At 51.5% G+C, this 24,791-nt stretch overlaps 1 protein-coding gene across 2 annotated transcripts in view; it reads left to right on the forward strand.

The window, feature by feature from the left end:
- The window catches only part of LOC111142879 (ST3 beta-galactoside alpha-2,3-sialyltransferase 3), a 187,856-nt gene that overhangs the window by 146,375 nt on the left and 16,690 nt on the right, over positions 1-24,791 (forward strand). For both annotated transcript variants that reach the window (XM_022496273.1, XM_022496272.1), the window contains exons 5-8: positions 14,133-14,227; positions 17,306-17,369; positions 18,219-18,314; positions 18,585-18,771. In XM_022496273.1, the coding sequence (XP_022351981.1) occupies positions 14,133-14,227; positions 17,306-17,369; positions 18,219-18,314; positions 18,585-18,771 (442 nt within the window). The remainder of the gene's footprint in view (positions 1-14,132; positions 14,228-17,305; positions 17,370-18,218; positions 18,315-18,584; positions 18,772-24,791) is intronic.

Below are 24,791 nucleotides of genomic sequence, written 5' to 3' on the forward strand. Positions count from 1 at the left end.
AGAGAAAATTGTCTGTGCAGCCTTACCCAAAGTCTCTGAAGTCAAGAGCAATGCTGGAGCCCTTGGACTAAAGAAGATAGCTAGAGTACTTTTCTCTAGGAGCAGCATGCCCAGCTGGGGCCCAAGGGGACCTGCAGAGGAAATTCCAAGAGCAGTGCACATGGATGCCTTGCCCCACCTGGGGCAGTGAAGGGCTGTGGGGGTGCAGAGGCTCAGGCTTCTGTGGCCAGCAGAGCTGGCACAACCTCCAGCTTCCCTGCAGAGAGAAGCAACAGAGGGCCACACTCGGGCCCTTAGTCTGGGGCTTGGGTCTCCTCGCTGAAAAGAAGGAAGGAGGCATAGGTTTAGGGGAAGACCATGGATTCCTTTTTAAAATTATGCCAAACCCAGGTGCCAGCAAGAGATCTTGGCCGAGACGCTCCAGGTGCACTTGGATAATAAGTCTTGAGCACAGGGTAGAGGTCTGAACTTGAGACAAAGATTTGGTGGCCACCGGTTGGACGTAAGCATCTGGGCGTTTGGAACTTGAACCCTCTTAAAACAGTCTTTTCTTTCCAGTCCTCCCTGGGCCTGAAAGCAGTTGTGGGATGCAGCAACTGTCCTTGCATCCCTCCCCTGGGCTGCCTTCCCCAGCGCCCTCCTCCAAGGGCAGAAGGTCTCATCTGACAAGACAGCTTCTGCTCACTCACCGTCCTTTATCATTCCTAAGTAGAGGGGGGACATGGCTGCGGCCTTCTTGTGAGAATTTCACTTCTCTGTGGGGCTCAGAAAACAACATACCTGTATGAGTTTCCTGTAGTCGCTATAACAAACGATTCTCTCAAAGTTCTGGAAGCCTGAAGACCAAAGTCCTCATCCGGGCCCAAATCAGAGTGTCAGCAGGGTCACGGGTGAGGTGCTCTGGAAGATTGTGCCTCGCCTCTTCCAGCTTCTGGTGGCTGCTGGCGTTGCCTGGCTTGTGGCCACATCACTCCAGTCTCTGTCCCTGAAGTCACATTGCCTCTTCTTCTGTATGTGGTGAAATCTCTCTCCACCTCTCCTCTGAGGACACTTGTGAGTGCCTCAGAGCCCACTTGGATAATCTAGAATAATCTCCTCATCTCAAAGTTCTACCTTCATGAGGTTGCTATTCTAGCAAGGAAGCCCAGACACTAAATGACTAATAAGTAGACTACTTAGTAAATCAGAACAAGGTAAATACTGTGGGGAAAGAAAGGGCATGACAGCGTGGTAGGAGATTGAAGTGTTAAATAGGGTGGTCAGAGGTCACCTTGTGGAAAAGGCAAAATTTGAACAAAGACTGGAGGGAGGTGAGGGAGTAAGCCCGATGAATCTCTGGAGGAAGAATATTCTGGGCAGAGGAAACAGCTTGAGTAAAGGCCCTAGGGCAGCAGGGAATTCAATTCGACTGTGTTGCAGTGAGCAGGGGGGTTGTAGCAGGAGAGGAAGTGGGGTAGGGGGAGTATCCGTGATCACGGATGACCTCGTAGACCATTGCAAGGACTTCACACTTTACTGTGACTTAGATAGGAAGACATTGCCCATGTGGGGGGCTGGATCTGTGGTAGGAGAATGAACACTACCTCAGCTTTACCACGAAGGACGGAGGAGGTGGTGGGGCAGACGCAGGTGCTTTTGTCGGTTTGGTGGGAGCCAGACCTCTGACCTCACTTTGCACGTGCTTGTTTAGCACCCACCGTGCCAGGCACACTGCTCGATGCTAGGAGATATGGTAGTGAACAAAACAGGTGGATCCCTAATCCTGTAGATCTTGTACTCTCCGTATTATCATAAACTGGTACACACGGGAGAGAATAAGCAAATAACAAGGTAATTTTATACAGTGCTATGAAAGAAAGAAGAAAATCAAGCTGAATGATAGTGGCAAGAGGAGGAGCCCCCTTAAGGCAGAGGAATCAAAGGAGACCTCTCTGAGGAGGTGGCCTATGAGTGGATCTGAATGAAAATGAAGATCTGGAGTGTTCTAGAAAATTCCAGACACAGAAAAGTGTGTTGTGTCCAAGAGTTTGGACAGAGGCCAGTGTAATGTAGTAGGGCGAGTAGGGAAAAGGCCTAAAATCTCATGAGACGTAGGTGAGGGTTTGGCGTTGCTACCTGTGGTTTGGTTTTATCCAGAAAGCTCTGGGAAGGTCTAAAGCAGAGGAATGGTGTGGTATTATTGGTAACTGAGTTGTATCGTTCTGGCCTTTCTAGAGAACAGATGGAGGGGCAGGAGTGGAAGCTGGTCGCCGACCATTGCCGTAGTCAAGAGGTGATGGTTTAGCCCTGGGTGGAAGCTGTGGAGAGGGAGATGAGTGGATAGATTTCTAGGATGTTCAGAGATTAACAGGATTTGCTGATCTACTGGATGAGAGGCAGCCAAGAGAAAGAGATGAGTCAAGACTGACTCTGAGGGAGACCGTCCAGTCGGCAAGATAGAGGTTTGTTTGTAAAATCGGCGTTCCCCTTTGTAGAGTATGCTGACCCTGGGTCAGTGGTGCTAGAATGGAAAACGGGGACTCTTGGGTTTTTCTTGGTCAGCTGCATTGGCCTGGCCTGGCCTGGCCTTCCTCACCATCAAAGCCAAAACTGCCCCAGCTCCATGGTCCTAGGCATCACCGGTGCTCTCCTCACTTCTCTGAGTTCCATTATGTTCCTGTTCTGCCAACGAACCTGAGACAGCAATGCCCGTGATTGAGTTCATCCGGCCACTTCTCTGCCTCCGCGCCGCTTTAGCTGCTGGTAGAGAACACAAAACAACACACGCACTGGCCCCACGGGTCTCCCGTGGTCTCCTGCCTCTGTTGAGTGCTCAGCACTGCTCAGCACTCCGTGTCCCTGGCGGACCTATCACGGTAACTGTTCCACACCTTCACCATTCGTCAGTTACTGAAGTCTCTACCTCACGCCCACAGTCCCCCAAATCCCCAGGCCCAGATATTTCCCAGAGAAGAGATTCTGTCTCGTGAGCATTCACTCAGGAGCCATCTTCATATCCCTCTCACCCAATCTCCTGGGAGAAGATATCCTGCCTCTGTGTCCCTCCGCTCCTACTCTGCCTCCTGTCCCCTTCCCTCCTGGGGCCTCATTCCCCTGTCCCCCTGCCCCATTTCTTGTCCCCACTTCTGTTTGAATCCTTCCAGCCCAAATACAGACACGCTCGTTGTCTGCTCCTCGCCTTGACCCTGCAGCCACCAACTGCGTTCCGTCCTCTCTTCACCACCAAGTTTCTGTAGAAATTGAGCTCTCCTGAGCACTTTCGTACTTCTCTCCCTCCTTGACCCCCTGCAGTCTGGCTCCGTCCTCTCTCCATCTCTGACTTCTCTGACCTCTGCTTCTCAAAGAGGCCGGTGCCTTTCCTGTGTTTCCGAAGGCAGTGTGATCCGTGAAAATATGGGCGCAAGTAGTGCCAATCCATGGGTTGTTGTGAGGGTGTAATGTGGTCAGGTGCACAGAGCACGTGGGGCAGTGCCAAGAACACAGGAAAGGCTCTACCTGTAAACTGCCGTCATTACCGCAGTGAGGATCCTGGCCTTTATCAGATATTTCACAGCGTCTCTCTCTGCACTTGGCTACTTTACCCATTATCCACAAAGGTAGGGACTCCGAGCTGTTTTCATGTTCCCAGTGACTAGCGCAGGGGCTGGGATAAGCTGGGGCTTATCACATGTTGGCGAGAGGGATGGTGGGCACCAAGGACACATGGGACCATGCCCTTGAACTCTGGCTTAGGTGTCCCTTGCAGGCAGTCTGGCCATCACCCATGCTCTCACAGAGGGAGGAGTGCTTGCCTCTCAGCAGCTTCTCAGCTCACAGCTCTCCCCTTCGTCTCCCCATGTCTCCTTCCCCTCAGGAGGAAGTCTGAGCCCCTCCCCTCCCTCCTTCATCCGCACTAGGCACAGGCTGTCAGCACAGTCAGTGGGAGCCCTGTCAGCAGGAGCCCGGACGCTGCCCCCTCGAGGGCCCCTGGCTCAGCCTTTTCTCTCCTCCTTCAGCATAGGCCTCCCTGCCTGTCATACATGTCATGCGTGTGGCTCCAGGCTGTCTGTGGCCGCAGTCCCTAAACAGGCTGAGGGGCAGTAGCTGGCAGAATTTCAGTCTCAGGAAGGGTTTGCTGTGAAACAGCAGAGACCTCGCTGGAAGCCTGACCCTCTGGAACAGAGAGATCCAAGCGTCCGTGAGGATCCCCAAGAAAGCAGCCCCCAGACCTCCGCAGTGGAGCAGAAATCTGGCCTGGACTGGCCCAGCAGGATCTACACTGTGGGGTCTGCCCCCTGAGCTGTTCCTCTGCTTCTGGCCGGCAGGCATTTGCCGAACACCTGCCGCGTGCTCGGCCATGTGCTCGGCCATGTGCTCCGGGTACCCCACAGTCTGGCGGGGAACCAGGCGATGACACCAGCATGCAGTGAGTGCCGTGAGGACAGAGCACACAGAGAACGGTGGAGACCAGAAGGGCCTCCATCAGCCCTCTGTGGCTCAGGGAAGACTCTCACTTTTAGAAGGTAGAGATGCTGGAGTCCAGTTGAAGAGGAGCCTGTGAATGAGAAAGGGAAGAGAATTGCAGGCAAAGGGAGTAGCGGGTATAAAATCAGGGAGGCATTAAAGAGTCTGGCAGGTGGTAGAAACTCTAAATAGTTGGGAATGGCTGGCGCTTTGGGAAAGGGAGAAGAACGTAGACGGGAGTCAGGTCACAGGGACTAAACAGCTTAAAGTGTTTCTCCTAGTTAGCAGTTGCTGCTGGTAGAAACCAGTATCAAACTAATTCAAGCACGGAGAAAATGTCCTGGTTTATGTAACCTAAGTGCAGGAGCTGGACTATCTTCAGGCCCACCTGATTATAGGACCCAAGCAGTGTCTCTCTCCCAGTGTTTTGGCTCTGTGTCTGTCTCGGTTTGCCTGTTCTGTGGACTCTTTCCTCCATGTAGCCACGGAGATGGCTCCAGCAGCTCGAGGCCCAGGATCAGCCAATTTTTTCTTAAAGTCCAGTTTGTAGATATTTTAGTTTTGCAGGCCATCAACTATTGCCACAACTGCTTGACTCTGCTGTTAGAGCATGGAAGCAGCTGTAGACACTAGGTAACTGAATGAGCATGGCTGTGGTTTAATAAAACTTTAGAGAAACAGGCAGCTGGTCTATGGGATGCAGTTTGTACAAGCCCTGTTCGCTGGTTTTGTTTTTTTTTTTAAGCATTTTGAAGATTTTATCTATTTATATGAGAGCATGTGTGCGCACATGCCCCTGCGAGAGAGAGAGAGAGAGAGAGAGAGAGAGGGAGCGCGCGCGCACGAGCACTCACATGAGTAGGGAGAAGGGGAGAAGGGGAAGCAGACTCCCCACTGAGCGGGAGCCCAATGCGGGGCTCGATCCCAGGACCCCGGGATCACAACCTAAGCCGAAGGCAGCCACTTAACTGACTGAGCCATCCAGGCTCCCCTGTGCATGCCCTCTTCTTGCCTTACATGGTCATGACAACTGACTATCTCAGAGAGAAAGAAAGACTCCTTTATCCCCCAGTGTCCACATATTTGACCTCAGAGAAGAATTTGATTCATGCCACTTGGATCAGGTGCCCTTTGTTGAGCTACTTACTGTGGTCGGGTTGTCTTTCAAGGCTCAGCTCATTTTGTTGTCATCTCCTTCACGAAGATTCTCCTGGTCCCCTGAATTGGTCTAAGACCTTTGTGCCCCTCCCTATTACAGAACACACAATGTGCATATGTATTTTATGATCATCTGTTTACCAGTGTCCGCTGTTTCCTCCTGAAGGGAAGGACCAGGGCTAATTTTCCTTGAGGTCCCCCACCAGCCCTTGGCACAAGGAGCTGGCAGCTAGGAGGCAAGTAGCTGTTGGACGGGGCCACTTTCTTCACTCTGCCTTGTCCCACGTGGGATACGGAGGTCGGAGCTTCGAGCTGATACTTGGAACCGGGCTTGCTGGTTGCTACCCGCTGTTTGTCTCCTCTCCCTCTGCACCACTTCTCGCTGGGCGTATGTCCACCTGCCCTACAGATTTATCGTCCTTTGTCCCCCTGCTCTGCTGCTTTCTCAGAGGACCCACTCAGGTGGTCAGCAAGGGAAATATGCAGGCACGCATCGGTTTGACAGGGCATTTGGGAAATGCTCGTCTTGCCTTGAGGGATGTATACCACTTATGGGGAGGCTGCTGCGCAACAAGAACCCCAACAAAACCAAGGAAAATTCTAGAAAACCCCTGTCCCTCTGCTTTGTCCAGCTCACCACTTCCCAGAACAAGGTCGAGGATGATGGGTCTGTGGGGTTTTGCTTTCACCCTTCTGGATGACAGTCTCACTTGCGGGGTGCCAAGGCCTGTGGCTGAACCTAACAGACTGATGTGTTATGACCCCTGGTCCTCAGGACCCATTACTGGGCTCTGCCTTCCCTTTGACCCCTAGGTGCTTGAGCTATTCACACTTATTACTGTGGTGAGTAGCTAGAAGGCTAACCAGGCCCAGGTGGAGAGCTGAAGGGATGTTTTGCCCTGCTCCAGCAAACCCACATCTGGAGGCACTTTTTCCATTGTGTTGGTGGGAACCAGGAGGAAGACTGTACCCTGGGTCGGCTGGTGGCCACAGATAACCACTCCCCACCCCTGATAAGACCTTGTCCCCTCTCCTGCTGGTCCCAGGATACAGGCTGAAGTGCTGGGCCCTCAGTAGTGGTTTAGGTTGCTGGGGACATTCTCCTTCTACACAGCACCTCAGTCACACCACTGGGCAGGAAATGAGCTGAAAGATATCTTCAGAGGGTCCTGGGTTGCCCTTCCTAGCTGGTCAGAGTCTGTGGACAGGGCAACCTGTGGGCCCTTGGGTCACAGCCTTGCTGTGAGAGGTAGAGGGGTCACACACGCCCTCATCATGTGCCCTCCTGAGGTTTAGGATCTCAGGAGAAAAGAGGGACAGGTTCCAGTGCAACTTCCCTCTCCTCCTTCCCCACGGCCTTCTCACGCACTCACACACCCTACTGAAACCTGATCCTAGAGCTGCCTCGCGTGCTGGAGCCCTGGGCTGGCAGGCTGGGGCCCGTCTGCTGGAGCCCGCCCCACCCTCCCCTACTACCCCCCCAGGCCAGGGCATGCAGGTCAGGCGTCCCACACCCCCGGCCAGTCTGACCAGTCGATCCCCACCTCGAAGGCCACCTCCGCCCCGGGCTGGGCCCCCAGACTGGCACACTGCTCCCCGGACAGAAGCCCCTGGTTCTCTTCCAGGTGTAGCATGAGGCTCTGCCCAGGCCACCTGCAGAACTAACACAAACACACACACAGACATCACTGCTACCATCACCCCACCCCATTTCCTGTTGTTTATGGCCCCCGGCTCTGATTCCAAAGCCTCTGTGGGCCCTGAGCCACTTCACGGGGGCTAAGCAAAGTACAGTGGAAAGAAACACTAAAGGAAGAGGACGAGCCTACCTGGGGGAATGGGGGAAGCCGGTGCAGAGGAAACAGCATTTGAACTGAAAGAGTAAGAAGGGATTTTCCCAGCAGAGAGAGTCAGAAGTGGATCAGGGGTTAGAGTGTGAGCCTTTGGTGGGGAGCTACATTTCAGGCAACGACACTGCCCGTGTAAGCACGTGCTGGCTGGCATGTTCAGGGAGCTACAAATAGGGCATCGTCGGTGGAATGTAACATTAGTCTCCAAAGAGTGAGTCCCAATGACATTAGATTGAGGGACATTAGACGGCGTATCCGTTGCTGTTTCTAGAGGTTTTGCCACAAAAGGATAGAGAGCGAGATGGGTAACTGAAGGGGTACATGACCAGGAAAATTTGTTGAGTGGGTTTGTGTGTTTGTTTTCACATAAGAGAGACCTGAGCTTGATCTATGCTTGGGGGCAAACAAACAGTAAAAGGAACCATAGCGTGCTGGAGAGATCCACTTGGGTGGGCCTGCGCGGTGTGCGGGGTTGGGGAGGGATTTCTAAGGAAGGGAGAACCAGAATGAGTTCCTCTCTGAACGTCCTGGTTTGGATCATGAAGTGTGAGAAGAGGTAATCTGCTTGGAGAAAGTTGGAAAGGACAGAGCGTTTGTGAAGCTTGGAGAAGGTTTGAAATAGCTACTCAGCAAAGTTGAGGGTCCAACTAAAGTTCAAACCCATGAATTTATAGTGGCATCAGTTCATGTTAGTGTGCGTGTGAGAGAGAGAGAGAGAGAGAGAGAGAGACAGAGTATGTGTGTTCTAGCAGCACTTAAAGTATAAAGAATACAAAAGTTGTAGGATTAGATTAATCTCTGAGTAGGTTTTACCCAATGGGTGGGACAGAAAGACGGTGGAACTAGGGGTACGGAGTCCTGGCAGGAAGGAAGTAAGAAATGGGTGGGATTCTAGCCAGAAAAGAGATGTAACCTGGGAATGACGAGAACTTTTCTAAGACTCAGAATCCAGAAATAATAAGGTTAAAAGGTTGGTAAGTTTGACTATGTTTTTAGAAAAAATCTATTGCCAAAAATGGGGGGGGGGAGAAAAAAAGAAAACACCATATGCCAAGTAAATATTAGTATATGTGCTGCCGAAGCGAGCACTGCCAAGTAAATATTAAATGAATAAACTAGGAGAAATATTTGTAATTGTTTCTCAGAAGGTTTATGTATTTAATATACGCAGAGCTTCAAAAAAAAGAGAAGATTGTTAACTAGCGCTGTGGTGGTGATCAAAACGCATTATAGAAGCACATCCGATCAACACGCCAGACGTCTTGCATAGCAGCGTAACTTAGATGTCAGTTATACGTTCAAAAAGCTGGGAGAAGGGCGCCTGGGTGGCTCAGTGGGTTAAGGCCTCTGCCTTCGGCTCCGGTCGTGATCTCGGGGTCCTGAGTTTGGGTCCCGCATCGGGCTCTCTGCTCAGCGGGGAGCCTGCTTCCTCCTCTCTCTCTGCCTGCCTCTCTGCCTACTTGTGATCTTTCTCTGTCAAATAAATAAATAAAATCTTTTAAAAATTAAAAAAAAAAAAAAGCTGGGAGAAAAGAAGAAAAAGACTTATAACCTGTAGAAAAATGGGCAGAAGATAGGAACAAAGGTAACAGAAAAAAGAAGTGCAAATGACCCTTTTAGGTATATACCAATGTGCAGTTTCACTTACAATAAAAGAAATACAAATAAAAACAACACAGATAGCGTCTCTCTCCCATCAGACTGGCAGAACTGAAATATTTTACAGCATGTTCTCAAACATCGCTGGTGGGTCCTGTGATGGTGCAATCCCCATGGAGGGCCATTTGCAATATGGAGGAAAATTACTCAGATGCCTTTTCCCTTTGACCCAATCCATCCACTTCAAGGAATCCATTCCAAAGATATATTGCCAAAGAGAAAAGACATATATATGAAGTTGTTCATTGTAACTGCCTTGGTAGAGGCTACTTTATAAAAGACCGCAACAGCCCAGGGGACTGAGTAATACTGTCAAGTGTATAGTTCTGTATACTGCTGTGGAGTGATCACTGCAATATATTGTAGGTGGCAAACAAAACTCAGTAGGCAAAACCATATATTTAAATATGCTATCTTTCTATTTAACAAAGAAGGGACTAGCAATATATACTCTGCACACACACATAAGTATTATGTATTTGCTCACATCAAAAAAATAACGAAGGATAAAACAAAAATGAATTCATTATAGGAATGATACTAATCTGAATAAAATAAAAATAAAATGAATTTAATAATAAAAAAGAAATACTATATGGGAATAGAAGCAGCAGGAGTTAGACACAGAGAGAACCATTCAACTAGATGCCTTTAAATATATCTTGTTTTATGAGTTTAGTTTTGGCATTGTATAAAGTTTTATATCATCATAAAACAAAATTAAATTAAGATAAAGTATAAGCAACCCGTAAAAAGCAAAAGCAAAATGAAACAAATGAACTATGTATCATTGATTAAAGCCAGCAGAATTTTTTCAAGTGGCAGAAGCAAAGTCATTTGTCTGTATTTCTCTAGTAGCATATAACTGAAGGCAGAAGCAACTATAAAGAAACTTTAAATTGTTTTTAGCAATGATAGTGTTAGTAATGTTATAATGAAACTATTATATTTTCTACACGTACCTATATGTGTGTACAGTGTTAAGATAAAGCAAACAAGCAATTGTGTTAATACCACTATAAACAAGAATGTCTACTGAATTGAAAAGAGATACAAATATAAAATAAAGGAAGCTTACATAGATAACATTTATATATGTGAATTATATCTCAGTGAAGCTGTGACACAAGAGAAAGAAAGTAGAAATCTTGTCATCCTGAATTCGGATTGGGGATGCTAGTATAAATGCATGATGTATTTTTTCTTTAAAAAATTATCTCCTGCTTTGTCTTCCTGGAAAGGCGTGGGGAAAACGGCTAACCATAGCAACGTGAGCACCCTAGCCATCGAGATGGTGGTCTCTGAATACCATTTCCAAGGAAAAGGAACCAGGACTCCTTGGGAGATGACTGACTCCAGGTAGAAGCAGGAGATGTACAAGATGAACCTGGGACATCTTTATGTACTGGACAGCAGGGGCGGTTTCTAAGATTCCTGGGCTGTGTCAGAAGGATTCAGGAGCCAAGATGAAAAGGCCAAAGGGAGAAGAAGAGAGAGGAGGAAACCTATGGATTTAAAAGAGACTAGAGACCAGCCCAATTGAATGTGTGGACTGTGCTTTCATTCTGACCCAAATAACTATTAAAATAAGCAACAACAGCAAACATTCATGAGATAATAGGAGAAATCTGAAACTATTTATTGCTCTTAAGAAGTTATAGTGTTTCAGATTGATAATGGCTTTAAGAGGAGTTGTTTAGGTGTGGTTATGGTTTTTTGTTTTTTTTTTTTTAAGATTTTATTTATTTATTTGACAGAGAGATAGATCACAAGTAGGCAGAGAGGCAGTCAAAGAGAGAGGAGGAAGCAGGCTCCCTGCTGAGCAGAGAGCCCGATGCGGGCCTCGATCCCAGGACTCTGGGACCATGACCTGAGCCGAAGGCAGAGGCTTTAACCCACTGAGCCACCCAGGCACCCGTGGTTATGGTTTTTAAGGTGGCCTTACCTTTTAGAAATTAATGCTGAAGTATTTTATGGATAAAATGGCATGATTTCTGTGAGTTTCCAAAATAATATAGAAAGAGAGTGGAAGGCGTCTAAGAGAAACAAAACTGACCCCGGATGATCATTGCTGGGATCAGGGTAACAAGTCCATGAAGGTTCACTGTTTTGTTTTTCAACTTTTTTTCTTTTTTAAGATTTTATTTATTTATTTGACAGAGAGAGATCACAAGCAGGCAGAGAGAGAGGACGAAGCAGGCTCAATCCCAGGACCCTGAGATCATAACCTGAGCCAAAGGCAGAGGCTTTAACCCACTGAGCCACCCAAGCGCCCCTTGTTTTTCAACTTTTATGCATATTTTAAATCTCCCATAATAAAGAGTTTTTAAAATATATCCACAGGAAAAAAGAGCACCCTTTGCACAAAGGCGTACCCAGCTAGCAGAAAGAAATGTTTGAGGAGGTTGGCTCCGTCTGTCAAGGAATAAAGGGGGGCTACAAAATGCACAGCTAAAACACAAAGACCCCATAAAAGAACAGGGAGGAGCAGATAATAAAAATAAGAAATAAATGGGTTCTACACTAGCGGCAAAGATTTTTAAGAAACGCTTATCAGACCCATGTCATGCTTTTTGCCAGGATCTCTCCCGTGAATTATTTTTGTTGATTACTTATAGCCTTCGTCAGCGCTAGCTGCTTTAACAGACTACCATAAGCCGGGTGGCTTCTCGACAACAGAATTGTGTTTCTCACCATTCCGGAGGCTGAAGTCTGAGATCACAGTGCCAGCAGGGTCGGGTTTTGGTGAGAGCCATGCTCAGGTTCCGATGGCTGGCTTCTCCTTGTATCCACAGATGGTGGAAAGAGAGCTAGTCAGTTCCCTGGCCTCTTCTTAGAAGGGCACCAATCCCACTCATGAAGGCTCTTCCCTCATGTCCGAGTACCTCCCAAAGGCCCCCCACCTCCGAGCACCATCACCCTGGGGATGAAATTTCAACATAAGAATTTGAGGGAACACAGACCTTCAGGCTGTAACAGTAATACTGGAACTGATGCTTTCTTGGGTCATATTTTCACTTGTGTATCTGTGTACGTTTGACTGTTGGAGTCAACTTGGGTCAGGTTACCAGCAGCTTATTATTGTTTTTGTGGTTTGATCCAGTCTGTGTATTGGGAGAAAGTTTCATCCATTTGCAGGGCGAAGTTTTCATTATTATAAAGTGAAAAAGGAGTCTACAGAGTTCGGTACAGACATATACTGAAAGGTCAGTTGCCTTTGTATTTTAGGATTATGGGTATTTTTGATTTATTCATGTTTGCATGTGCACCCATCAGTATTTTTTTCCCCCCAAAACTGACACTCATTACAAGCCACACCAAAACTAAGGTTTTTTAAAAAGTAAAAATTAACATAATGAACTTTCTAATCAGCAGAATAAGATAGGGAAAAGGAGAAAAAGATGTTGAGAACGTTTGGCAAGATCTCAAGAGATTTTATTAGCATATGACATCCAGTACATATTGGGAAGCACATAAAATCCTGTCCAAGCCCGACTGAGAAACTTTGCAAACGTTTTATAAGCTCAGTCCTGACACAAGAGGAGAGGTTCTTGGTGCGGGCTTATCCAGGGACCTCGTTCCCTTTGCTGTTCCACATAGGCTGTGGCCAGGACCTTCAGTGCCTCTGGGAGAACATCAGATGTATTAATGTACTTCGATTCGATCTACCAGGTATGAGAAACATGCCTGACCCCTGTGTGCAGAAGGGAAGCCGCTCTGCAGGGAATGGCCTTTCTGTGCCATCAAGGGTTGATGACTTCTTCCTAGCCAGGAGTAATGAGGGGGTGGAGTGGGCAGGATGTCGAGTTTTCTGCCTCTCTCAAGTTCACTTCAAAATCTCTGGTAATATTAGGCTTCCAGGTAGTCACTGGTATTATTCCTCCTGGGTAGGGTGATCATGATGGCCAGTGAGGATGGAAGTGAGAAAGGTTTGCTTGAGTTGGAGGACGTTCAGTGGCTAAGTTCTCCCTCCTGGGCTTGGAGGGCTTCTCTTCTGGTCATCAGGTTTTCTGGGGCTGATTCAGGTTGAGTTGGAAACACAGGGATGGAGCCAAGGCCTAGGCCTCCACCCTCTCATTCTTGGCCAGCAAGGCCCCAAGCAGTCCCCACAGCGAGAATCAACACACAGGGGATGACTGGGAACTGGCTGTCTTCTGAGCCGCCAGGTGCCCCAAGAAAGGTCTCAGAACTGGGTGCTAGGTTCCCTGCATCCCTCAAGAGCCTGGTTTCTCCCTTTGCTCTCCCCTCACTGCCATCTCCATCTCTACTGACTTTGTCCTCACCTCCCAAAGCCTGAACGCTGGTGAGTGAAACTTTCTTTTCCCTTCTCAGCTGAGCATCATCTGGCCCTTCCTTCTCTCCCCCTTCCCCTCCCATCTTTCCTTCAGGCCAAAATTACTCCCTCCCCTTGTGCCCATGCCCCTCCCCTACCTCCTGAAGCACTTTGGGCTCCTTCCACCTGTGGGAGGCCTCCCGCAGCCTGCCTCCCAGCCACAGGATGCTGCAGGTTTTCTCTTCTCTCCCAAACGTCAGGCCTCCTGTGGCTTTTCTCCCCCTCACCACAAATTCTCCTTCCTCTTCACCCTGGGTGGTCCATCTCCCAGAATCCTCTGCAAATTTCAGTCTCCGTGCACTATCTGTCTTTGGGTCTCTTTCCGCTCACCTGGTCAGCGAGTCACCTCCATGTTTCCAGACTGCAGGGACTGTGTGGAAGCATGCCTGGGGCGCTTGCCAGAGAGCTTGCCGCGCGGCATCTCCATCTGGGCCGAGTAGTCCTGCCTCTCCACCCCTGCAGCCGGCTGCGTAGGGCCTGGTCAGACATGCCCCTTCAAACTCAGACTCCACTGGACAAGCTGTGTCAGATGCCGCACAGCAGCTCCCCACTAACTGGGGGCAGGGAGGGCGTGCTGGAGCGAGAAGGTGCTTCCGGCAGATCCACTACCCAGACAGACGTGCCAAAGAGCCAGCCAGCACTCCCGCTTCTGGCCTTTGGGGATCCTCAGCAGCCCTATTGTATTCCAGGTTCTCCAAGCCAGCACCCATGTTCCTGGACGACTCTTTCCGCAAGTGGGCTAGGATTCGGGAATTTGTGCCGCCTTTTGGGATCAAAGGTCAAGGTACGTTGGGAGCCCTGGCCCACTCTATATTAACGTGAGATCCCTCAGCCTGCCTCCCTGCACTTGGGACAGGGCTGTACTCTCAGAAGTCCCCATGCTAGGGATCCACCTCTCCTTCCCGCTTCCCCTTCCTTTCTGTCTTCCAACTTCAATGGACAGCAGTTCACTCAGAGCCCACCACTTGACCAGGGCTAGGCAGATAGAAGTGGAGTAGACAATATAGTCCTGCTCTTAAAAAAGCTTCAGTCTAGTGGAGACACAGATATTTAGAGGTTAGGATGGTAAGGGCTCTGACAAGGAAAACACAGTGAGATCACAGGACAGGATGCCAGGGACATCCATGCCAGAGGATCAGATACGCAAGGGGGAGATCCTGAGAAGATGGAGGGCATCCCCCACAAAGACCCCAGCCACCTCCATCATCCCCTCCTTATTACCGTGGTCTCCCCTCCAGTCCTTTCATGCCCTGTCCAAGGCTCATCTGTCCCCTCTGCCCTCAGAACTGTCCCCTTCCATTGCCTGAGGGACCTTACCCATGTAGCTTCCTCCTGACTTAAGACTTTCCCGCCCCTGACAGTTGAACAGTTCTGTTGCCCTGTCAAGTGGCTGCACTGTTCCGTGGCATGGCAGAGTTTGGGCTTAGGGTCAGACATTGAAGGATCAGATCTCAGTGCTACTTTTTTTTGCCAGCTATCACCTTCGACAGGTTGCTTAACTTGTCTGTGCTTTAGTTTCTTCATCAGTTAGATGGAGAAAATAATACCCTTATATTAGGTTGTGGTCAGAATTCAATAAAATCACTATTGAAGGCGTGAGTGATATCATTTGGCCAGGGGACTAAAAAATAACAGAATCCTCCCCTCAGTCAGTCCATCCCTCCCTGAAAAGAAAACAGGGACCGGCAAAAGAACTCTGTAGAACGGGAGTTTTGGCCTCAGATCCCCAGGGATAAATCTAATGGGTAGGACTGAACTGTGTGAAGAACTCATTTTTACTTGGTATGGGTAGCTAAGCAGCCTCCTCTTCTCCTAAATTCTTGCTCAATCTCCAATCCTGCTAAGCTAGGAAGGCCTGGAAAGGCTGGTACGCAGCCTGTTGGCCAGCAAGAAGAGAGCCCCTGCTCATTTATACCCTTTCTGCTAATAGTCCCCTCCTAGGAGACAGAAACCCAAGCCATAGCCTTGACTTTGGCCAATGAGTAGCAATATACTTTTCCTTCGAGGTGAAATGGAGGGGTTCTCTGGCCTTCCCTGAAGTCCTCCAGAAGGTAGACCTGAAGGCACTGAGTCTAGAACTCTCCTTAAAGGTCTGTTCCTTAATCATTCTCCTTCAGCTCCGGGGAAGACTCACTGTGCCTGCTGCCTCCTCTTTCTCACCATTTAGTCCTGAGCACTCCCTTCCCCTCCTCCCTGCCAGTGACACTGCTCAGTGCCCCCTGTGAAATCCAGAGGGCCCGTTTCAGTCCCTAACTTGACCTCTTGTCTGCATCTGACGGTGTCGTCCGCCCCGTCTCTTAAGAAAATAATGGGGTTGTTATTTTTAAGTTGGGACACATTCTTGTTTTACATGGAATACTTCAGGCATATAAAAAAGAATGAAGACTAGTACAGTGAGCACCCCTGCACTGTGCACCCAGCTTAAGGAATAAAACATGAGATACAATTAAAGCTCTGTGTAGCCCTTCCTGTTCCATTCCCCTCCTTCTCCAGGAGACCATTAGTCTGGTTTTGGTGTTACTGTTGCAATGCCTGTGTATCTATTTCTGCAACATATTTATATATCCATTGAAAATATGGTATTGTTTTTGCATGTTTTTACATTTTACAGATAATAGTGTGTGTGTGTGTGTGTGTGTGTGTGTGTGTGTGTGTGTGTGTGTGTTTCAAATTAATTTTTTTGCTTCTGCTTTTCAGGTTTATCTGTATGAGTACACATAGCCCAAGGTCACTTCTTTATTTGTTTTTATCTCTGTGTAGTATTCCGTGTACCACATTTAATCTGTCTTCCTTTGGCGAACATTTAGTTGGCGTCCAACATTTGGCTATTACAAACAGGTCTGCAGTGAACCTTGTACGAGCCTGAAACAAATGTGAGGGTTCAGATGCTGTCTTCCTAGGAAGAGAGTTGAGCGATCTTAGTCTGTGCAAATCTACATCTTTGCTTCATGTTCTTAAGATGCTCTCCGCTATGGCTGCACTGATCTCTTTACTGTATCTCCAGATCTCCATGTACATTATCTTTTCATCTTCCTCACGACTCTGCAGCATTGGAATTGCCATCTTCATTTGAAAGATGAGGAACTAAAGCGTGAAGAAAGGAAGTGACTTATCGGCACACAGCCAGGCTTTGGCTCCAAAGCCAATATCATTATGTTATGTTATAATGTTCTCATTATGGCAGAGTTTGAAAGGAGAGCAGTTCCCATCACCAAAGCCAGAGAGAGGCCAGGAAGAATGAGGTCTGAGGGGTGCTCACGGGATCTGAGGACACAGGTCCTGGGCCCTTGCTGAGGGCCTCCTGAGTGGAGTGCCGGTGGACAGATGCCAGACCTCAGGGGTTGGAGATGGAAGGAGGCAGACACAGGTTGGCATGACCAAGACTGGAGATCCACAGTGTTGGCAGGGGAAACAAGGGGAAGACAGGATCAGAGAGTGAGGCAAGGGGGTCTGAGTTGGGAGCTGGGAGAGCCCACTCGAGTTCTTTGTTGGTGGCCTCCAGGCACAGCGTGGTCTCTGTCTTGGGACAGGTCCTGGGCCTGGGGATCCAGATCTTGGGGCTTGACTGCAGAGCCTCTGAAAGCCAGAGGAGACCTCCCAGGAGGGGCTGGGGAGCCCTGGGAGAGACTGGCTCCAGGCAGAGCCGAATGTGCCTGCCTGTTCCCCTGCCTCTGTCCCCTTCCGCGGGGAGAAAGCTAAGCCAGTGGCCTACCCCTGCCCTGTGCCCAGAGCTCCCTCTCCCACCCTCACATCCGCCTCCACCTGGTGCAGGAGCATGCGCCTCCCACAGGAGCATCGTCCACTGATGCTGCACGGGTATGCCAGGGACCCTCTGACGGTAACCCCCCTCCTCTGTCCACAGACAATCTGATCAAAGCCATCTTGTCCGTCACCAAAGAGTACCGCCTGACCCCTGCCTTGGACAGGTGAGCCACTTGCTACCCAGCCCCCTGCCCCTCGGCTGCCTGGCATGCGCAGAGATATCGAGGCCCCTCTAGCCCTGGCTGGATGTGAGCAGATGCTCCAGCATGTCCACAGACGCGCATAGAGCGCACACGTGGGGGTGGTGAGCACATAAGATAAGGGGGGCCATCCAGCTGGCCTGCACCCCCCGGGCTGTGAGCGCTTGGCGATCTGTTTCAGTCCTCAGCTGGCAGAAGTCTGAGGGTAAGGATGGAAGACACCAGGCTGAGATTAGCCGAGCACTGGGACTGAGGGACGGGGTGGTCGAGGCAGGTGAGGGGCCCAGGGCTTAAATGCAGGAGGCAGTGACCGCTCTGAAGCCAACAGAGCCTGGAGCGGGGAGGCCCCAGGCAGGAGGAGCAAGATGCTTAGGGCTTTCTGGTGGCCATGGAGCATGGAGGCTTCTGAGCTGAATATAAGCCCAGCCTTGGGTCCTGGAGCCTCCAGGCCTGTCCTCTCTGCTTGCTTCTCTGGCACAGCCTTCAAACTCAGCCCACTTTGCCATTCTCTCGAACTCCACTAACCCTCGGGGAACGTTTAGCCCAGAATGCCATCCTACCAGAGGCTCCTTCCTCACCACAGTGAGCTAGTGCCCTTGCCCCTTGCACAGCCATGCTCTCCTAGAGAGTATCTGGGACTAGGGATGTCAGAGTCCCAAGTGGCCCAGCTGCTTACAGTATGGCTTTGGCCTCAGAATGCTGCCGGAAGCCCATCGCCCACCTGGCCAAAGGCGTGAGGTCAGGGGCCAGAGGGGTGGGGAGAAGGAGCCCTGGAGGACAGCTCTCCAGAGGTCTCTGCCTCTGTCCCCTCAGCCTCAGCTGCCGTCGCTGCATCATCGTGGGCAACGGGGGTGTCCTTGCCAACAAGTCTCTGGGGTCCCGAATCGATGACTATGACATTGTGGTCAGGTGAGCTTCCCAAAGCAGTGCCTCAGGCATCTGCATGTCCTGGCCCCAACCCTCATCCCCAAGTCCACTGAGAACCGTCCGTCCATCTGGCCAGTTGGGCTGGAGGTCAGCAGAAGCCTAGAGAAGAACCCTGGTGTGGAGGGCTCTGGAAAGCTAGGTGGCTGCAGATGACCTGGGGAACTCTGGGGTCCTAGTGCCTCCCCGAACACAAGCCCGCAGGCTACACGCAGTGAGCCCAAGGCAGGCTCTGACTGGGCCTGCTCTCTGTAGACTGAACTCCGCACCAGTGAAAGGCTTTGAGAAGGACGTGGGCAGCAAAACCACTCTGCGCATCACCTACCCCGAGGGCGCCATGCAGCGGCCTGAGCAGTATGAACGCGACTCTCTATTTGTCCTCGCTGGCTTCAAGTGGCAGGACTTCAAGTGGTTGAAGTACATCGTCTACAAGGAGAGAGTGGTGAGCTCCCCGTGCACCAGCTCCTTCCCCTCTCGCCCTGGCCTTGCCCGGCTTCCAGGTCAGCCCGTTCCCCTTCTCCCCCGCCAAACCCAGCAAAGAACAAGTAGGAACCTTTCAAAAGAAGCATTAATGACCCAAAGGTGAAAGACACCCAAACTCAACCAAGGGACAGAGAGGCCAGGGGATGCTGAGGGGCACTGGTCTGGGCTCCTGGAGCTGCTGTGCCTCATACCTGCCACCCGCCCAGATGCCCAGACTGCGTGTTCTTTTTCAGCCTTCTCGAGCCAGACCCTGAGCCCCTCCCTAGTAGCCCCTGCAGGCCTTTCCCTGGCCTTAGGGCCCCCTGGAAGGAAAGCTTTTCTTTGGCTAGCCTCAGCATCACTCCTAACCTTCACACTCCCCTGCCCTGACCCTGTAGTGGCCTCTCCAAGCCCCTTACCCTCTGCAAGGCCTCTCTGACTCCCATGTGGATCCACACTCCTTCCCAGCCAGGGTAGGAAAATCTGGACCCTGGGGCCATTCTGCAGGGATCGTAGACCCCTCAATGTGCCTGCAGAGGCCAGTTTCCAAGCCCATAAGTCCTGGCCTCCCGCCACTTTGTACTTTTACTCCTGACCTACAGCTGGCTCCCCAACTGCCACTGAGTCTGGTTGCAGTCCGGCAACGATCAGATTCTGTCCTCATTGTTCTAGGCGAGCAAGGGCCTGGGCCCATCCATTGCTCTAGGGAGATTGTGTGGCCGAGTAGGGTGACTGCTCCTTGGTGGACCACCCACCGAGTCCCCCCTCCTGAGTTCTCTTTTTCTCAGCTCTGGGCTCACGGGGATACCTGCCAACGTGTCCGAGCCCATTCCCCCTCTCCCCTCAACCAGCTGTCACCAGCCACCCCAGGGGACGGGTATTGCAGAGTTCAGGCCATTTGTCTTCCAATACCCGAGACTCTTACCAGAGGAGAATGAAGACAGATGGCCTCCGCCTACAGTAAGAAGCTCGTTGTTCTTTCTGGAGGTTTAGAGGCGAGTTCGGGGATGGGAGCAACGTAACCTGCCTATGGAGGTCTCAATGCAATTTGGTTTAACTCCACAGCCCTTTCCCAAGCAATGCCAAGTGCAGGCAGTGTCAAGTAGGTAGCAAGCGAGAGAGAAGACAGAAGTCAGGTCCAGAAATTCAGGTAGGTGGGACAGTGGGGAAGGGGAACCGCCCCCCACCACCAGAGCCAAGCCGAACGAGGCAGCCAGGCTCCACGGAGTCCAACTTGGCTTCCCAAAGGGGAGGAAGGGAGTTGGCTTCAGCCCGCTCCAGCTGCTGGAAGGCCCACTGCCCATGCAAACCAGGGAGAGAATGGGGGCTGAGGGAGCGCCCCTCTGTTTTTAGAACCGTGGCCTGAAAACTAGTGTCCTCAGGGCCTGTTCTTCTCTCTGCCTTGAAGGCAACAGAAGGGGGATCGCAGGTAGGCGCTTCTCCGGGGAAATGGGAGGGAATCGCGTTTGCCTTGGTGAAGTCCAGAGAACCTGAGGGCTGTTTTCTCACCCTGGCCTCTTGCCCACCTGCCCACCCCCTCCCAGCGCACCCTCTCCCCTGCACATAGACACCTGTCAGAGGCGCTCCTAAAGGGCAGGAGGGCCCTCGTCCTATTGGCTTTTCTAAAACCCCTCAATGCCAGGTCGTCATAAACGAGTGGAGTTGGCTCAAACACTAGATCGTGCTTCCTGTCCAGCAGACCGGGACCGAACAGGCAGGCCGGGGGGGTGGATGTTCTCACATGTTCCTTCCGAGAACACCACGGTCAATTCGTTCAAGGCCCTTATACCTCATCCTAGGAAGTAAGGAAAGAAGGCAGAAAAGGAAAGTCAGCTAGTGTCGGGAGACTCGCGGTGCTCCGGCCGCTCAGGGAGTAGACAGGAGGGCCTCACTATTCCCAGGAAGACCCTGAGGCACTCCCCGCTGGCTGCAGGCTGACCGAAGGCACTGGAACAGTTGGGATGAGGAATTAGGAGCTGTGCTCAGGCACACGCTCACCCATGTGGATGTCCGTGTCCTGGCCTACCCATGCCCGGGGATGTAGGACCAGCCTTGTGTTAGTGAGTACTCATTCCCAGGGTTGATAGGGGTGAGAGAAGGGACCGGGAGGAGTCCTTTGCAATTCCACAAGCCTTCCCTGGCTCCCAAGTCAAGGATAACTTGGGCCTTCAGAGTGAGCTGCCAGAGGAGAGCCAGCGGTGCCCATGGCCTCCCCACCCCTAGCCCTTCTTGGCGACAGGGGAAGCCCCTCCTTTAGAACCCTTCCCTACCCCAAGCCCAGGGCTGATGCCTTCACATCCCCTGCTCTCCTTCACTTCTCCGGCATCTGAGACCCAGGCAAATGTTGGGGAGGCTGCTTCTTCAGGCCCTTCCTCTCTGGTGCCAATCATAGGCTTGTCCGGCTACAGCGAGGTTTCCAACCTTGCAGTGTTGGGCTACTGGGGAGCTCTCTACACCTGCCTGGAGCCTCACCTGTAGAATTCTGGCAGGAAGGAGGCAGCTCTGTGTTTGGGAGCCGAGGCCTGGCTGGATGGGGCTGGAGCAGGTGTTAGGCCTGGTTCTTGGCTGCTGCCTTCCACTTGTATGTGAACAGCTGCTCAACTGGGCATCACTTTCTGGTACCCAGGAGCCCTAATGGGATCTGGAAAGAGGAAAGATGGGAAAGGAAGATGGGGCAACCCAAAAGACAGCCTGTGCTAAGGCCAGCAAGCCATACTTTCTTCATCCTTATGAGGGCTCTTCTTGTCACCATTTGTGGCCATTTGGTTCCCTGCCTCACAGGACAGCTGCACAGATGACTCCAAAGTTACCCAGAGGCTCGTTGTCTCCCGGGCCGCGGGAGTCCTGAGCTAGGTGGCAAGCTTGGAGGAGTTCTCAGCCGGCCATGTGTGAGCACCAGGGGACTGTTGAGTAGGGACTGAGGTCAAAGGGAGGGAGGAGGAACCGGGGTATGGAGGTAGAGGTGTGTAGAAGTCTGTGGTGGGACAGGGCAGCCCCCGGCTCTCGTGAAATCCTCGGAGACACATCTCACTCCATCTCTCCATGCGCTCACTCAGCTTGCCGGTTGTCACTAAGGTGTTGCGCATTCCTGACGCAAAGTCTCTGACAGTCTAGTGGGGATGACAGTCCTGAAACCAGAGTTATGACGCAGCCACCTCTAATGGTAGGTCCTATAGCTGAGCGTTCTCTTCCTGATGTTTGCTGAAGGCTGGAGACGCTCCCTCCATTGTCCCTGGGGCCTGGAGAGACAGGACACATGAGAGGCAGAGCTTCCCACACAGCCACTCAGGCCCCGTTCCTCCTTCCTCCACCAGCCTCCCCTCCCCATACCCCAAGATGCCTGGTGACCCAGAAGGGAGCTGCCCTCTTAGTCCCCTTGGCTGCCTCCTCCTCCTTCTCCCACCTCACCCTCAACTGGGAGGCTGGCCTCATTGCTGCTGGTTCTCTGACTGGTTATTAGTTCCTCGAGGCCCTGAGACCTGGCCTGAGCTGGGGTGGGTGTGGTTCCAGCCCAGCAGGGGGACAGGAGAAGACGGGCTGGGTTGGCCCCTGGATAGCCTCACACAGGCCTGACCTCCCAGTGGTAGCTCAGGCCTTGCGGAAGGAGGGAGCGGCCTGAGGCCAGCCAGAGCCCCTGCATTCGTGGCACAAGCCAACCGGGCCCCAGAATTTAGGAAGACAACATAGTTTAAGAAGGGACCACAGATCAGGCCTTGGAGTCATACAGACTTGGTTTAAATTTAGACTCTGTCACTTGTTGGCTGGGTTAGCTTAGGCAAATTACCCAGCCCCTTAGATTTAGTCTTGTCCCCTAAACAGGAGTAATACTACCCGTTGTTCAGGATTGTTTCAGAAGATAAACCAGGAGAAATACAGAAGCACCTGGCATGGTGCTTGACACTTAGTATGTGCTGTCTGTGACAACGATTAATGCTATTTACTAGTATTAGTATTAGTATTAGTATTAGTATTAGTATTAGTGCTGTTAGAACAGTCCGGTGGCACTAGGGAACGAAGGATTGTCTGTAGGGTCTGACCTAGGAGGTGACCTCAAGCAGGGGTCAGAGGCCAGGCCTAGAGGAGGGGGCTCCTCCTGGGAGAGACAGCAGGCTGGGCTAATAGTCCAGGAAGTCACCAGGGCAAACAGGAACACCAAGTCCCTGTATATGAGGCCTTATTGGACCAGGCCCAAGGTGGGGCCTGAATGTCCATCTGTACCTAAACCTCTTGCTCTGTTCCAGGCCGGGGAGGGACGCAGAGCCTTAGGAGCTCAGGATGCATATCGCCTCACCACAGGGGAGATTCGGTGCAGGGTACCTGGCAAGGGCGCTGAGGCCGGCACACACTGTGGCCTCTTCCTGTGTGACGAGGCTTCTTCTGAGTCAGCATCTGGGTGTCTCCCCCCACCCCCCTCCCCACCCCCACCAACTGCTCCCCAGGCCTCGGAGACAAGCTCTCCTGGGACACCGTTTCCTTTGCAGCACTTCTAGTGGACACGGCTCATTCCTCTTCTCCCCTGGGAGGGCCAGGAGGCCTCTATGCTCATCCCCACGGCCGCATCCTAACCGTTGCTCCTCCTCAGATAAAAAGTGCTCAGGGATTGGGGTTCATGCCGCCCCTGCCCTCTGCTCCTTTCGCCGCTGTCATCTACGACCTCGTGGTTACTGTGCCTCATAATCAGTATTCTCTCTGCTGTCTCCTCTTCCCCCTCTTCCTGCCTATCTCCCTCCTCCTCGTCCCCCTCCTCCTCTTCCTCTGTTTCTCCCTCCTCCTTCCAGCGTCCTCATCATAGCTGGCATGTACAAACCTCTTCATTTTGCCAGCCTTCTTGGAATTCCTTCGTTCTTGGAATTCTCACAATGACCCTATTAGATCAGTTCTGTCACAATCCCCATTTGGGGGATTGGCAAACTGAGGCACAGGGAGAATGAGTTGCTTGCTCAAGCTCACACAACTGGCTAAGTGGCAGAGCTGAACTCACACCCAGCTCTGGCTGCTTCTGGGGTCTTCCTAGGAAAGAAGCCTGACCGCATCACCCTCCCACTTAGAATCCTTCATCTGTCAGCTCCCCTCCTGGCATGGCCCATGAGAATGATAAGAGTTGCGGTTTACTGAGCCCCTCCACACACCAGGCCCTGGGCTGCGCGGTTTCCACGAAGTACCTCAGCCGGCCATGTCAACAGCCCTGCACAGCCAGATGACGAGTAGTAGTTAAGTGGAAGGGTAGTGTTTTGAACCAGACGGGTCTTGCATCACCGTCGTACTGAACTACCTCTCACTGATTCATTGGTTCATTCATTCAGCCAGTCCAAATCAGTCAGCAAAGTCACACAGAGCCCCAGGTTCCAGATGCTGTCTTCCCCCCCTGACAGCTCCCTCGTGCCCTCCCCCACTATCTCTGCCTCCAGCCAGTGCAGTGCCAGGGAGCCCCCCATGAAGAGGGACGCTCCAGCTGAGACGGTGGTGATGCTGCTTGCCACCCCTGTGTCCTGTCCCTGGCCATTGTTCTTCTCACAACCTATCTGCCATGGTCTGCAGCTCTGCATGACATCCCCGCCCCTGTTCTAAGCAGAAGTCTTCCCATCCCGCGGGAAAACAAAGGTCGTCAGCAGTCAGGAACTCTGGACTTCCCAGCCTCCGGTCTCCCAGCTTGGTGGGATCCCCATCCACCCCGGCTTCCCTCCTCACTGTCCTCTTTGTGCCTCTCCCATTCAAGGTCACTTTTCTCCCAGACTCTGGACGCCATCTTGTCCCACCTTCTCAGGGACTTTCTTTCTTCTTTTCTCACTTCTTCCTGGATCCTCCTCTCACATACGTGATTTCCTTCGGGTCTCTCTCACCTTAAAAAAGAAGGCCCTCTTTCCTGTGTGTTCCTCCTCCCTGCTTCCCTCCTTTTCAGGTTTCTGGAAAGAGTCCTCACTTGTCTGCGACACATCTCTCTGCCTTCCCCTTCTCTTTCTCAACCCTCTCCAGGCCAGCTTCCAGATCTCTCTCTCTCTG

Source organism: Enhydra lutris, unplaced genomic scaffold, assembly GCF_002288905.1.
Source record: "Enhydra lutris kenyoni isolate GAN:26980312 unplaced genomic scaffold, ASM228890v2 scaffoldscaffold9, whole genome shotgun sequence".
NCBI lineage: Eukaryota > Metazoa > Chordata > Mammalia > Carnivora > Mustelidae > Enhydra > Enhydra lutris.